Source organism: Furipterus horrens, unplaced genomic scaffold (assembly GCF_987537825.1).
Source record: "Furipterus horrens unplaced genomic scaffold, mFurHor1.1.pri manual_scaffold_5, whole genome shotgun sequence".
Taxonomy (NCBI): domain Eukaryota; kingdom Metazoa; phylum Chordata; class Mammalia; order Chiroptera; family Furipteridae; genus Furipterus; species Furipterus horrens.
In genome coordinates, this window is record NW_028327175.1 from 153,327,802 (window position 1) to 153,342,105 (window position 14,304).

Genomic DNA, 14,304 nt, shown 5'->3' on the forward strand with positions numbered 1-14,304 from the left:
TTGTGGAAGGGACAGTTCCTTTCCCGCTCACTGGACCTGTTGTCTTATCAGGGGTGGGCCTTGTGGAGAGTTAGTTTCAGGCCACCCTTACAACACCACTGGGGTTCTAAAGAGCAGTTTGAAAACCACGCTATTTCTTTTTAAGCAGTGGAACTGCATGAATATAAAAGGTGTAGAGTGCTTTTCACAGAGTTTCTTGGGTCTTACCACACTAGGGAGAGAAATAACTGTGAAGTGTCTCTCAAGTGTGATTAAGTCTCAAACACACCTAGATTGGTTTATTCTACTTGGGTGTGGTCTGCTCAGTTTTTCATCTTGCTTTATTGTTAATAGTATGGGGTTGTGCTTCCTGCTCAATTATGAACCCTTGAAAGCTGTAACATCTCTTTCTTTCCATGATACCTCCCACCCTCCACCCTCCACCCTCCACCTCCACGCCTCTGTACCTGGCACACGGCCCTCTAACGGAAAGCAGTAGAAGATGGATTGCTGTCACAAATCCTTTACTTCTGAGTGAGGACCCTGAAGAAGATGACAGGGGAGGCTCAATCCAACAGAAAAAACTGCCTGATGAATTTGACCATTTTCTTTAGAAAACAAAGAACCAGGAGTTTTTTGTATCCTTAAAATCCCAACATAAAGAGAAGGTCAACTGGAAATGTGAACATGACCAGGAGGCCTGAAGTTTAATGAGAGAACTGATCAAACTAACCCTTTGACTGAATGGGGCTGGGGGACAGATACCAGGAAGCAGATGCTGGTTCTGCCCTTGATGGGGTTTAACGCTCACACACATCCAGAGAGGACATTGGTCAACAAAATAAAAACCCTAAGCAAACACATAATTAAGCAGACCAAGGCATATTAGAACAGAAGGCAGACTTTTACAGGTGAGAGTCGGAGGCCCAGTAGCTGGGCCAGGAAGAGTTCTCCTGTCCTTTCCTCTCTCCTATTAGGACAATGGGAGGATTTAGGCTTTTCTTGCTTTAGAGCCTCTGGTCAGCATTTGAATTAAAAGCGCCCCTGGGCACAAACAAATAGAGATGTGTACCTAGGAGAACTGTGTCCGTCAAAGCATTTAGCAGTTGGAAGGAGAACATTTTATGACTTTCCTGTGGAAAGAAAATATCTCAAAATGGCCTGATTCATCCAGGCTGGCCAGTGGAAGCTCAGCAAACAGAGAGGCCACTTCCTTGAAGGCCAAGCCCTTGTCTTCACTCCAGATGAGTCCTCACTAGTTAAAACTGTATTTAAAGATGAGGATCTGCAAGCAGAGGACTAATACAGACCTTTAACCTGCTGCACATGGCTTATTAATGCCAGTGGTGCCTGATGCTGGCTTCCTACCGCCACAGTTTTAGTCCTGGTGTGAGGAAGATTTATTTTTTTCCTTTTGATAATTCATTGTTTATTCTTAAAGAAGTTTTGCCATCTCTGTGATAGGCAAGCGTTTGATAGGGTGTTCTTGAATCTGGCTGATAGGGTGTGGGAGGGGGGACGTGGTCGGTTTCCACACAGTGGTCTCTCCTTCATTACATTTTTCACAATTTGCATTATTTTGTGTATATATTTCGTCAGTTGTTTATTTTTGGTATTCACCACAAGGATGCAGTCTTGTTGGGTGTTGGGTCTGGTTGTCATGGTTGCCTCTCAGCTGCTAGCATGGTACCCAGCAGATGGCAGATGTTCAATAAGTGGTGAATGAATGGTTGAGTGAATGGATGGACTCAGGTATAGTTGGAACTTACCTGTGACTCTGTGGTGAACATACTAAAACCTCTGTTCTAACTAGAGGCATGAGTAGTCAGGGTAGAAGGAACCATAGTTTTACTTGATTCTTTAAGAAGAGGAGCACAATTAACCTAGCATAACCCCCTTAGATTCTTGCTGACCTTGTAGCTATACTGTTGGCCCACTAGTGAGAGACTCAAAGGTCCATCTTGAGAACTTGTAGGAGAAGCCGTACTTACCACAGTCATCTGCCTCGTCTGAAGCAAAAGGCTCCGGAGTTCAGTATTATCACTTGCTACACAACATGGGTCATTCATGAGGTCATTTTGATATGGGGGTGTAGAGGCAAAAAGAGCCTACTCTTGGGACGTTGGCATTGCCATTCTGCTGCTGAGTGCCCTTGGGCAAGTCGTGCGACCTCTGAGTGCCCCTTCCTTCTGTGAATGAGATCCCTATAATCTGCCTCACAGGCCATGGGAGGATTAAGTGATATTATGGATATGAAAACTCTTTTATAAAATATAAAATACAGTGCACACGAGATACAAGAATGATAAGAGTGATTACTTCTTCTGAAGTAAGGACACATATAGGCTGTTTTCTGGCCCTGCCGGGCTCCTCTGATGAAGGTTAACATGAGCTTTGAGGAATTACATAAACACTTGGAAGGAGGGGATCCTAGTTCTTCTTCCTTGATATACAGGTCTTGCATAGCTCAGGCAGAAATTGTATTGTTTAAAAGGTTGGAAGGAGGTTTGTAATTAAATATAAAATAATTACCAAAATAAGTATTTTGGGTGTTGTGAAAAGGGCTTGAAACCATTTATTATAATCAAAACCAAGCCACAAATAAAGGAGGATTTTATTTTAGTTACACCTACTAGTAGCTGTAAAGGTGGTTCTGTCTAATGAGAACCAATGGAACAGACTGGTTCAGTAATGCTTCATGAGAAGTTGAACAGTGCAGAACGCACTTTGTCTTGAGGTCCTGCTTGGGCCTGTGGAGAAAAGTTTATGGAAATGAAGGGGTTATTTTTACTTGAAAAGGTACTATTAACCTTATAATATTTAACTCCCCTCCCTTCCTCCTTAGATTACAATTTTTGAAGCCCTGGTTGCAAGTTGAGATTTTTTTTTCCTCTTGGATTACTGTCTGTAGCCCCTAAGTGGATACCACTGGCCACTCTGTATTTGTTAAAGGAAGCCTCCTGCTCTGATTATATTAAATGCCATTGGCCTTGTCGCCACGCCCTGCCCCCTGCACATTCCAATAACTGTTTTCCTGTAACTCTGTTTAGAGAGTTTCACAAGGACCTGAGAACTTACTCTGTCTTCCTAGTTTCAAGGAAATGCTAGACTTTCTCAGATGTAGTAAGTGGTGGGGTTTTCCCCAGTTAACCATTTGCCAGATCATGCATCTGTTATTTTGTAAAATCTTAATTTATGTACAAATATAAAATTAAAGAAAAATAAAACAAGACTATAGTACGCCGTTCAGTATATTGCAATCTGTTTATTTTTATTCACCTAACTCAATAATATGCATGACTTATATTTTAACTTTGGAATGTGTTCATTTTCATAGGATTTGATCAATATCCCATTTTCCTGACGTAAGTGAATAAAAATAAACAGCTTGCACAACATGCATAGTTGTAGATTTTGACTTTGTTTTGGTGGTTACAGGAACTGTCATAAAAATGTAGCCTGAAATGACTGTAAATTTCATAATGCGGTTTGATCAGTTTAATTAGTTTGTGTTGTAACTTATTTAGTTTTTAAAGTAGACAACATATCACATAGTTCAAAAATCAGAAGATACAAAAGCATGTCAGGTGAAAAGTGCCTCTCCTAACTTGGCTGCCTGTTTCCACACCCCTCGAGCGACCAATGTTAATTCTGTTCATGTAAACTGATGTACTGAGATTTATTTTAAGAGAAACTTATTTTATTTTGATGCTTTAGCACATGACATAAAAGAACAGAGTACAAGTTTGGGTCCTTGGGGGGCAGGTGATTACATAAGTATCTGGGGAGGTGCTTTAGATGAAAATGCACTGAGGCTGACAAAACAGAGAGCCAAAAGCAGAATTCCATTTTTATTGTAAAGAAAAGTGCTGAAGTGAGATCTCACTGTAAAACCCTGTCTCCCCATATACTCATTTGGACTTCTCTGTTTCTGGGTTTCCAGAACAGACTGTTCTCCTCTGACTGTTGCATATGTATTGAATCCTGGCACTGCAAATCTCTTATGATGCAAGATTGAATTTCCCATTGCCATTTTTTCAGATAACAGCCCGCCGTCAATGGAAACACATTTATGATGAATTAGGCGGTAATCCTGGGAGCACCAGCGCCGCCACTTGCACCCGCAGACATTATGAAAGGTAAAAAAACAAACAAACAAACAACAACAAAAAAAAAAAAAACAGAAAAGAACTTCTTTGGAATTTTGGAAAGTCCTTGCTTAATTAAAAGTGTATTAATTGGAAGATGCTTCTGGTCAAGGATAATACCAGAGGAAGCCTAAAGGACCTTTTAGGAAACAGAAACTACCCCTCTGGCACTTTACTTTGCATATAGCTTTGTGGTTTTTAAGGGACATGGCTTTCTCTGGTTACTGGGGCTAAAATCAGATGTTCTTTTTAAGTTTGCTTTTATCCTCTGATCACCTGCCTGACAATACCATTTTTCCCCCACAAGCATAGATTATTCAATGTTCTTTGTAGGTTCATTTACTATGAGAACCTTCAGAATCTGGGAAGCATAGTGGTGTTACCATGAGGTTGCCATGTAACTGTATTAACATTGAAATGTATTAATGTTGAGTGTATTAATATTGCAAACTAAGCATTTCTTTAATAAGAAAATTGGCCCCAGAAAAGATCCGTTATTTTTTTCCTATCTTGCTATTTTTCTTCTATGGCTGTGCTTTTGACCCAGGAAATCCTTTCTTGCCAAGCTCTGTGTGGTTTAGTTTTCTAACAATTAAAGCTACTTTAGGAAAGTGATGATAATGCAAACAAGAAGTAATGCCACATTAGACTACGCTGAGGGTTGTCTCCACAGGAATATTTTCCCTTTGCATTAGGACTGTGTTAACCTCCACACTGGAGTCCAGTTACAAATTCATGCATTATCCTTGCTCTGTGCTTCAGGCTCATACTTAATTTGTTTAGACCACACCAACTTCCTTATCAACGGCATTTCTCTTTTGAAGTGCTGACTGACCTAACTCCCTGGTTTCAAATTCAGAGCTTGTGAGATCCAAGTAGAGGTTGTGTGTGTGTGTCTTTGTGTGTTTTAATAACAGCCATGGATGGAATGAAACAAGACAGTCAACTGAACAAACAGGCCAGTTAGCTTGCTACTTGGAAAGTTAAAAAACAACTGATAAAATGAGTTGTGGCTCTTCGCATAGTCAATTACCATTCCAACTTCAACCCAGGTGCTTAACACCCACCTTTGGAGCATACAAATGAATCTTCAGATAATGTTATCTAACACATCAACTCTTAGTCATATTTCTTTAGAGTGCAATTATATTTTTATCTGTATTGCATTTAACACAGAGCTTCTTTTAGTATAGCCATTCAATATAACTTATAATGTTTTTTTTTAGTTTATAATTATAATAAACTGAGTTGCGTTTACTATACCATGAAAAATTCCCACAAAGCATGCCCAAGAAGTTGTATTACTTGCTAGTTTTATAATCCAGAAGGATATAAAAAAGTTAGTAGTAGAAATTCAAATTTCTCATAGAATTTCTTCCAATATAGAACATCAATTTCTTAAGTGTGAGTATAATTTCTCTCAGTATATAATATAGAAGCTCACTGTATATAACAGGTATAACACGAAAGTATTAGCACAAAATAGCGTTGTTATCTCAGGTGAGTGTTTTGTAAATAGCATCCAAGTTATCATAGTCAATTTGGTTTTCACTTATAATTCAAGACTTTATTCAGAACTTTTTTTATTGGAAACACTGTACTTTCAAATACCTTCCATTCTGAGGGCGAACCTTCCTTTCCTCCATGTGCAAATGTTCCCAACACATGAACCATCAAACTTAAAGGATAGCAATTAAAATTTGAACAAGGGATGCGTATCAGCTATTAGCTGACTCACCCGGTTAAAGAATAAAAAAGTAAACAAACATATTACTAAGTATCATAAAGTCAAAAACAAATAGAGAACGTTTGGGATGGAACAAGAATTGAATTTAATAGGGGCGCACACACACGTGCGTGTGCCTGTGTGTGTTTATGTGATGTACTGAGGTGGTTTCGTGGATAAAAATAACCTTACTATTAAATGAAATGACAAGGTACTTTTGCTTCATGATTTACCTGGTCCTGAAGTAGCAGAATCCCAAATGCCATTCAAATTAGAAAATTTCAGTAGGGATACCTCAAACTTTAGCAACTCAGAAACATTATTAAAGATGTTTTAAAAATTCTCTTCTCTCCTCATTCTTGGGAGTAGAATGAGTATTTCATAAAGGTTTGGATTACATTTTTTGAAAAGCTATGTCTTTGAATTTGAATTATGAATTTGTTTGGTACGTGTTTATCAGTAAGGGAAACACAGAAACCACAGTAGGTATGCAACGAAGAAAATTTACTATTGGAATTGCTTAAACAAGTGCTGATGTAAAGCACTGCATTAATATGAAAGGAATGACTGGTTTCCTCAGGGCTGGGAGAATTGAGATAACAGGTGTTGTCACTCTGCTGTTCAGGGAGAGTGCCCCCCGATCAGGGGTTCAGAACCTTTCTAGGAGAGGCACCCAACCCCGTGCTGGTGCTTCAGGGGAACCCTGTGAAGCTGGGCTCAGACCTAGGAGGCTGTGTGCCCTGGCTGGTGAGGAGGAAATGCATTGAAATGGTCCTGGGATTGTTGAAAGAAGCTAGCGGCTGGAACCAACTGATGCTGCTAAGTTAGTGTTTGGTACTGAAACCAGAGAAGGAAAACTCTGATTCCAAAAAACCTCCGCTGCCTTGCGGCATACCTCTTCTGGGGAAAGGCTAAGGGAGTAAACCCCGACAGAAAATCCGGAGCCGGAGTCCCTAAGGCGGTTTGACGTTGTAGTCAACACCGGCAACTCCTGCGGCGCACCTGAAGCCAAGCTGTATCGACTCCGTCTTTCCCTTGGACCCTTCAGCTGCGAAGAGAGGGGGGGTCTGCTGCATGGGCAACAGCAGACCCTCCATATTACCCTGCCCAGGCTCTGTAGCTTCAGCGTCATCGCAAGATGTCGAGTCAACACGGGAGGAGACAGATACCATGTCACTCCCGAGTCGGACTGCACAGCCATTCTCGGCGGTGCAGATAGACCCTTAAGAAGCTACACCATCGTCTCTCGAGACGGACGGCTGCCGACGACGACGACGAGGTACTGAAACGAAGAGCAAGCAAAATACAAAGCAATAGGTCCCCTCTCTCCTCCCCTGACCTGATAGGGCCCCGTGTGCAGAAGAGAACTGACAAGTGAGACGCAGTTTACAGAGCCCCAACCCCAGAGCACAGAGGCTGGACCTGGAGTTGAGAGACAATTGTGCAACTGCAAAGTGGGACCCCCAGCCTGGAAATCTCTGTGCAGAGCCTGAAGTCCAGGGTAGAGCACTGCTGACCCAGGTGATTAGCAAGGTCCTTAACCCTTCCTTGGCATTTCCTTATGCTATCTAGGCCCCTCACATTGTTGTGATCAGATACAAGGGTGTCTTGAATAATTAGGAATTAATAAGAGTTAAGTGCCCAAATCTGCAGATGATTGATTTTTTAAAATATAATCAGACTATTCTTACTATAATGCCTGTTTGTCATAATGCCTCCCTCGTTTGAACACACTGTGATTTCAAAGGAGTCACCCATACTCCTGTGTGTTGTTGGGAGAAAAGTTTAGGAACCACTGCTCTTGATGTCTTATTTCCCTTGAATGGTTTTAGTAGAGAAAGACAGAGGGCACTCCAGTCTGTCCAGGTATCTGAAAGAGTTCTGCTTTGGGCAAAGAAGAGCTGAAGCTCTTGGCTAAAACTGTACTTAGTGATGATGGCCAATTCCATTCCTTCTTGCAAACACAAAACCGATGGCTAGACTGGTGAAGAACCACTGTTTTGAAGAAGGTTCACAGAGTTGCGAAGAGTCAGGATGTTGTGGGAAAACATCTAGCTGGAGATGTTCTTGGAAATTTGTAAATCCTTCTGAATCAGATCAGAGCCATAGGGGTTTTTCCTCTACTGCTGGTTCATCTGGTTTCTCATTCTTTACACTCTGGTATAGAAACTTGGTTCTTCTCTTGTTTCCCTACCCCCAGCGTCACTGTCCTAGAAGGTGAAGAAGAAATGAGTGATCTACTATGCATTATCCACTGATTTATTTTTCATGCACTGTGGTTCACATTTCCTGTAAATGTTTTTATTTTCCAACAAGAAAAAAAATAGCCGGTTCCTCAGTAAATGTTACTTGTATCTTAGTTGTGCACTTTTGGTTTATTAATGAGTGTAATAATGAAAGCGTGGTTGTTGAAAAGAATCAATGGGTGTTTTTATTTAAGGCATAACAGAAATGGTACAATGCCTGTGAATGCATCATTGTCGCTGAAGGCCTGACTTGTCCAAACTTGTCTCTGATTGGTTTAAATCAAATAGGTCCAAGCACTTCATAAAAATGTCTTTGTCAGGCTGGTTTTGCTTCCAAACCTATTCATCTCTGTCAGTTTTTAATATTAGTACCAGGCTCCTGGCCATAGTCCATTAGTACTGTACTTAATTGCTCATGTTACAGATGATCACCAATATAAAAAACATTAATGTTTTCCCATCGTGAGACTGTTGCTATGTAGATGTCTCCAACTTAGAAGAGCTTTGCAGTGTGGTTATTCTGGATACTTCTTGCTCGGGATTTATAGATAAACTCACTGTAGATTGTAATGCAAAGAAAAATGCTCACCATCTCCTGGGCAGGACCCTTCTAAGGGGAATATTTTCTTTCTTGTTCAACTCGTTAAGGTGCCTCAAATTGCTTTCTTCTAGCAGTAAAAGGACAAAAAGGAAAATGGTTACTTTTATGGAATTCTCTTGGTTTGATTTTCTAGAATAGTAATTCGCTTTAAAGGCTTTGTTTTCACATGCAGATTTGTTTTCTCTTTAAACGTTTTTAAGCACATTCAGGGGGACAAATTTTTTTACACAGAATACCAGATTACTGGTTTTGATTTCCTGAATAAATTACGTGGTCTGTTTCTGTGGAGCACATGAAGTTGTTATTAGGGATTGAAAAAGGAGCATTAAGGCAAAAGCACTTATGCTGCGTTTTTCTGAGTATTTAGAAAATCAAGGTCATAAACAAAGTTATTTGTTTGTGGGGGAAGTGAGCAGTTACACTTCATCTTCTTGCAGACTTCATGCCCAATTTCCAGTTCTAACCTTTTGCTTTACCCATAAGCATTCCTCAGGCAAGACTGTCATGCTGTGTGGCTTAGGTGGCTTCCTTTCCAGTGACTTCGGTTGAGCTGTACCCAAGTCAGAGCCCTTTAGGCAGAACCCGATTAACCGTCGGCCTTTTTCCTCAGAAGGTCGAAAGCAGGGAGTAGGAGGTTCATGTCTTGAAAAAGATAAGTACCGGTATGTGATTTAAGATAAATGCCAAAAATATTTCCGGTTCCAAGGAACTCAGCTGATTATATTGTGGGAAAGACCAAGGGAAAGTAAGGTGTGTTAGAGTTCTGTTCCTGTCTGTTCATGTCTAGGGCCTTGGTGGATTCTCGCTCATTTTGACATGCTTGATGTTAATCAATACGCAATACAGAAAGTCACAGGCAGGATCGCAGCATTTCCAATTTGAGAGATCCCTTAGCAATCTAGACCAGTGTTAACTCAGTGAGGTTTTCTGACATGTCTGTGACCTGTTTCCTGCTAGGCCAATAGGCCAAGGTGAGCCAAGCACACCAACTGCCAATAGCATTGCTGCACTTCCATAGCAGTCTGCCAGAATAACTTTATTTCTGTTGACTCTAATAAAAATTGAGGCTCGTATTTTGTATGTTTTTTTTAAATATTGCCTTTTTCTAATAATTCATTTTTATGGAGTTTTACAAAAGTATCAGTAGGCAACAGGTGGGACATTTAGAAAACGAATCCGTTACCCTAGGTCATTGGAGAAGCACTGCTCCATACTAACGGTAACAAACTCAGGTGTTTACTGGGGCAGGTAGCCTAGGCAGTGCAGGTGGAAAGGCAGGAAAGTGGGAAACTGGCACAACCCAAGCTCGAGAGGCCGGGTAGGATCAGCCAACACTGCTGCCTGAGGTGGATGCAGTCTCTCTGCTTCCAGACCTTCCTTGCTTTCTAGATAATTTTTATGTGAAATCACCTGACTTACAAGTATTGGTTCCAATATTTCTCAAAAGATTTTTACCTAAGCTAAATTAAGTGCTCATGAATAAAATTGAGCCTACGGGTGGCCCAGTTCTCTGAAATCTGAACAGTCGTTGGCACTAAGCTAATCCAGTCTCTGCGTCAACACCCTGTACTGGGAGGGCAAGGAAGAAAGTGCCAGTGTCAAAGGCGCTCTTCATATAAACACTTCCACATGCTGAGCTAGACACCCTCCGTGGCTTCCCATGGACCCCACCTTGCCTTGCAGGGCTTTTTTGTTCTGCATGCTCCCAGTTCTAGGTGATGTGCTGCCATTCTCTTGGCAAAGTTCTCACATCACATCTTCATGTTCCATTCAACCAAGCCTCAGAAAAGGATTTAGGGACTTGAACTAACTTGGTTTGCTCTCGTGAAGATGCTTCCAATTTGTGTCACTCTGAATACCCAAAGCCAGCCCAGATGTGGTAAACAGTACTTCTTGAGATGTGTTGATCTATCAGCGTAGCCTAAGATTACATTTGAAGTTGGTTAAGTGGCCTGTTTTTCTTGGGCAGGGTAGATTTTCCATTTGCTTGACTGCCTTTTTGCATTGCTGCTGCCCTTGAGAGACAGTGGTGCCTTTTGATCATCTACCATGTGCAAAACATTCTCAGGGATAAGGAAAATGTATGAACCAAAGAGTTTAAAATAGGGCCGGCAAACAATGAGCAAGCGCCCATGCTACCATGCTCATGCAGAGATTGCTAAGAGAACACAATGCTACTGCCCAGGAGCCGAAGCTCAACCTCAGAATTCGTCCCAATATAGCAGCCCCAGCACTTCTAGAACTTCAAGGTGCTGTGATCCTTGGCTTATCTAACTTTTCATGTGATATGACACATGAAAGGCAGTTAAACATTTAGGGCCATAAAAACCTCAGGCAAGTAAGTAATTAATACAAGTGATAAGTTCAATATGGATTAAAGAGAATTTCCAACTGGAATGAACAGTCTACCAGGAGGATCTAGAATGTGAACTGGATCTTAAAGAGGTTAGGTTAGAACTTGAGATAGATCATCATAAGTTGCCTAAAATAATTCAGTTGTTGAATTCAAGAACAATAAAGAAACTCTTTTTGAGGGCAAGGACCTCCTCACTGCACCCAGTACAGCATCATAAACATACCAGGGGATCAGGAATTAGGGGTTGAATGACTTAAATCTGAACCAAAAAAATAAAAATGACAGTTTCCTCTAGGAAATGTGTGAAGAGGTAGGGAGTGAGGTGGTGTGAGGGGCTATCTAGGTGAGCTGAATTTCCATATTGGGTACACCAAAGCCAGGTATTATGGTTTTCTTCTCACTGTCTTTGAACTCTCTTGCCTTGAGGTCCAGTGTGTAGATCATGCCCCATCCTCACCCACAGTGGAGTTGACCAATCGATGGACTTGAATCTCCTTTCTAAACACTGTCTTGGTAACAGGGGCTCTGGCCAGTGCCCAGCACTCTGCTGGTACCACCTCTGCAGCACTACTACCCAGGCGTTCTCATTTCTCCTTTCCCCAACCCCACAGAAGGCCTCCTGGCCCTTATCAGCACCAGCAACCCAGGACGTCTAAGACAAGGTGTTGAGATCTAGGGAGGCTGGGGCTGCAGTGCCGCTCTCCCATCTACACTTCCCCTCGCTCATTCTTAAAGTGACCTGAGTAGAGTGGGTGTTAACACCCTACTCCTAGAGTAGCTTCTTATCATCTGTAAAGACTTTCTCACTAAAGGACAGTCAGGTAATTTCATAAGCAAGGGCCTCCCTCCCTATCATTCAGCATGCCTAAAATGCTCTGATAGCTTTCCAAAGCCTGGATATTTCCAGAAAAATTTAAAAAGGAAAACAAAACCCTAGCCAAGCCCTGGAGTAGAAAAACTGGTTTCTGTTTAAAAAAAAATAAACAACAGCCTTTGAAAAATCTCTATTTAAAAATCCTTAAGTTTGTCTCTAAATGCAAGTTGTAATTAATAGAAGTTGGAGTTTACACAGTTGAGTGTAAAAACACCCTCAGGCACAAACTAATCAAGTGTGTATGTCATGCTGTAAACTACAGCGAGTTCTTTGTTTGACCCCTCCCCCCCAATAAAAAAGCTTGCCAAACAGCAGTTTTTCTTTGTCAGGCTCCTTTATTGTCTTATTTTTGTTTTCGCCCTGTCTCCCCCACCCCACTTCCCTTTGAACCTAGCTAGCATATTTAAGGAACTTCTCAGGTCCCATGTTTTATTGATAGTTTTCATCAAGCTTGAATTTAAATTTGAGAATAGATTAGGTGTCTTAGCCCCATTTCTTTTTGATAAATAACAAGAGGTTTCTACTTATGATTTTCTGTCCTCAGGGCTTTATCATTAAGATTAAATAACTGTACTCTCGAGCATGCCACTGCACAAACATCTTTTCAATTATGTGAGTAACAGATGCCTTCACAAAGGAACTATTGAACATTCAGAAAGCATGTTTCCAAAAAAGAAAGGGGAAAAAAAGTATCAGATGACAGAAGAATGTAATTGTTTACCGTTAAAATATATCCTTAACTCTTCCACTGAAAACCTCTTGGAACGTTTTGCTTTTGTACAAGTTATTACAAAGTTTGATTAAAATAATAGATGTTTGGGGGAATTGTTGAAGCTCTGGAACCTGTGGTATCTCACATGCATGGGGCTGTTTGCTTGTTTTTACATATAGACACTGCCTGCCTTCATTTGTGGGGTACACATCACGTTGTAAACACTGGAGTTACATTTGTCTGTTATTCTTGACATAATGTTCATCTGCTCTTGAAATGGATCCACGCAGCTTGATTCTGAGTTAGTCATCGTGTTCTCATTGGGAAGAATAATTGCTGCCATCGTGGCTGGCTGGCATCATGGAGGGTGGGCTGGGTCTGTTTATGGTCCATGCCCTCTGTTGTCAGCCTGTATTTTAAGCCCTGGGGCATAAAGTCAGCCTTTTTTATATCCGTGTGAACTTTCTTCAATGTGGTCTTCATTCAAAAGACATGGGGTTACCATTAATCTAGATACTCTTAGAAGTGGCAAGGAGGCATCATAGAAGCAGAGTTCCCTAGTGGCTTCCAGTCTAACTGGGGAGCCTATGGTGACACTGGAGGCCTCTTTCTCATCTCTCTTGGTTATTTGCTGCTCACACTCTTTCACACTATTGTTTCTGCTTTACTGAAACTCTCACCATAAAATGGAGATCTTTATCCAGAGCCCAAATCTTTCTCAGGTAGAGTTTGAATTAAAAAAAAAAAACAGGACCAAAGCAGCAGTTGCTGCTGAGCTCAATGAGTATTGTGGCCACTGGGGGAACATTCCCACCTCTGCATATTTACTGGGCACATGAATCTTATGTCTTGGTGTCTATTGTCAAATTCTACTCTTCCATTTTAGAGGCCTGATCAGGAACCCTGAGAGGTGAACAGTATGTGTGATTAGAAACTTTCTATAGTTTTTGAAACCTTAACAAATGTGTGTACTTCATCTTCAAAAAAGAAAAATATACCTTTTATTGGCTTCATATTTGGTGAAAAATTGCTTCCAACACTTCACAGTGAAGTTATATTTTCAATTTCTGGCTGAGAAGGGAAATGTCTGGCCAAGCCTTAGAGTTTATCAACCTCAGAATCAACTTGGAGGTATAATGATTCCATTTGGGATCAGATCAGGTCTGAAGCCCCAGAGGAACCTATATGTCATTTCTTTTCCATCACCCCAAAAATACCTAATAGTATAAGAATAGTAGCATTTTTGCCTTAACATGAACACCAACTTCATTCCCCTTTGCCCCTAAAATATTCTGCTCCCAGTCACCAATAAATCTTTGGACCTGGAATTTTTAACTGCTTTGACACCGTAAAAATACCTATGAAGTAACTAGAGTGAGGTTCAAATGAACCCTAAAGATTTCCCCTTTCTTTCCCCCACTCTCCAGATTGAATCATTTCCAGACATTATTATAATATCATTTTTCAGACCTCTTATAAATAGATGGATTCTCATTTCTCCTCTTAAGTACTGTTTGCTAAATGTTTTGGCCCAAAAATTCAGTCATTCCATGGAAGCATTAATCAATACAGGAGACATTAGTGGTTACTCGCTCAGATGAGATTTGACATTATTTTTCCTCTGCCTGTGGGGAGGGGAGGGGAATGTTGCCTAATAAAGAT

The 14,304-nt window shown here is 40.9% G+C and overlaps 1 protein-coding gene across 3 annotated transcripts in view; it reads left to right on the plus strand.

The window, feature by feature from the left end:
- Positions 1-14,304, plus strand: part of ARID5B (AT-rich interaction domain 5B) — a 175,093-nt gene that overhangs the window by 146,831 nt on the left and 13,958 nt on the right. For all 3 annotated transcript variants that reach the window (XM_090278075.1, XM_090278074.1, XM_090278076.1), the window contains one exon: positions 4,021-4,118. In XM_090278075.1, the coding sequence (XP_090134201.1) occupies positions 4,021-4,118 (98 nt within the window). The remainder of the gene's footprint in view (positions 1-4,020; positions 4,119-14,304) is intronic.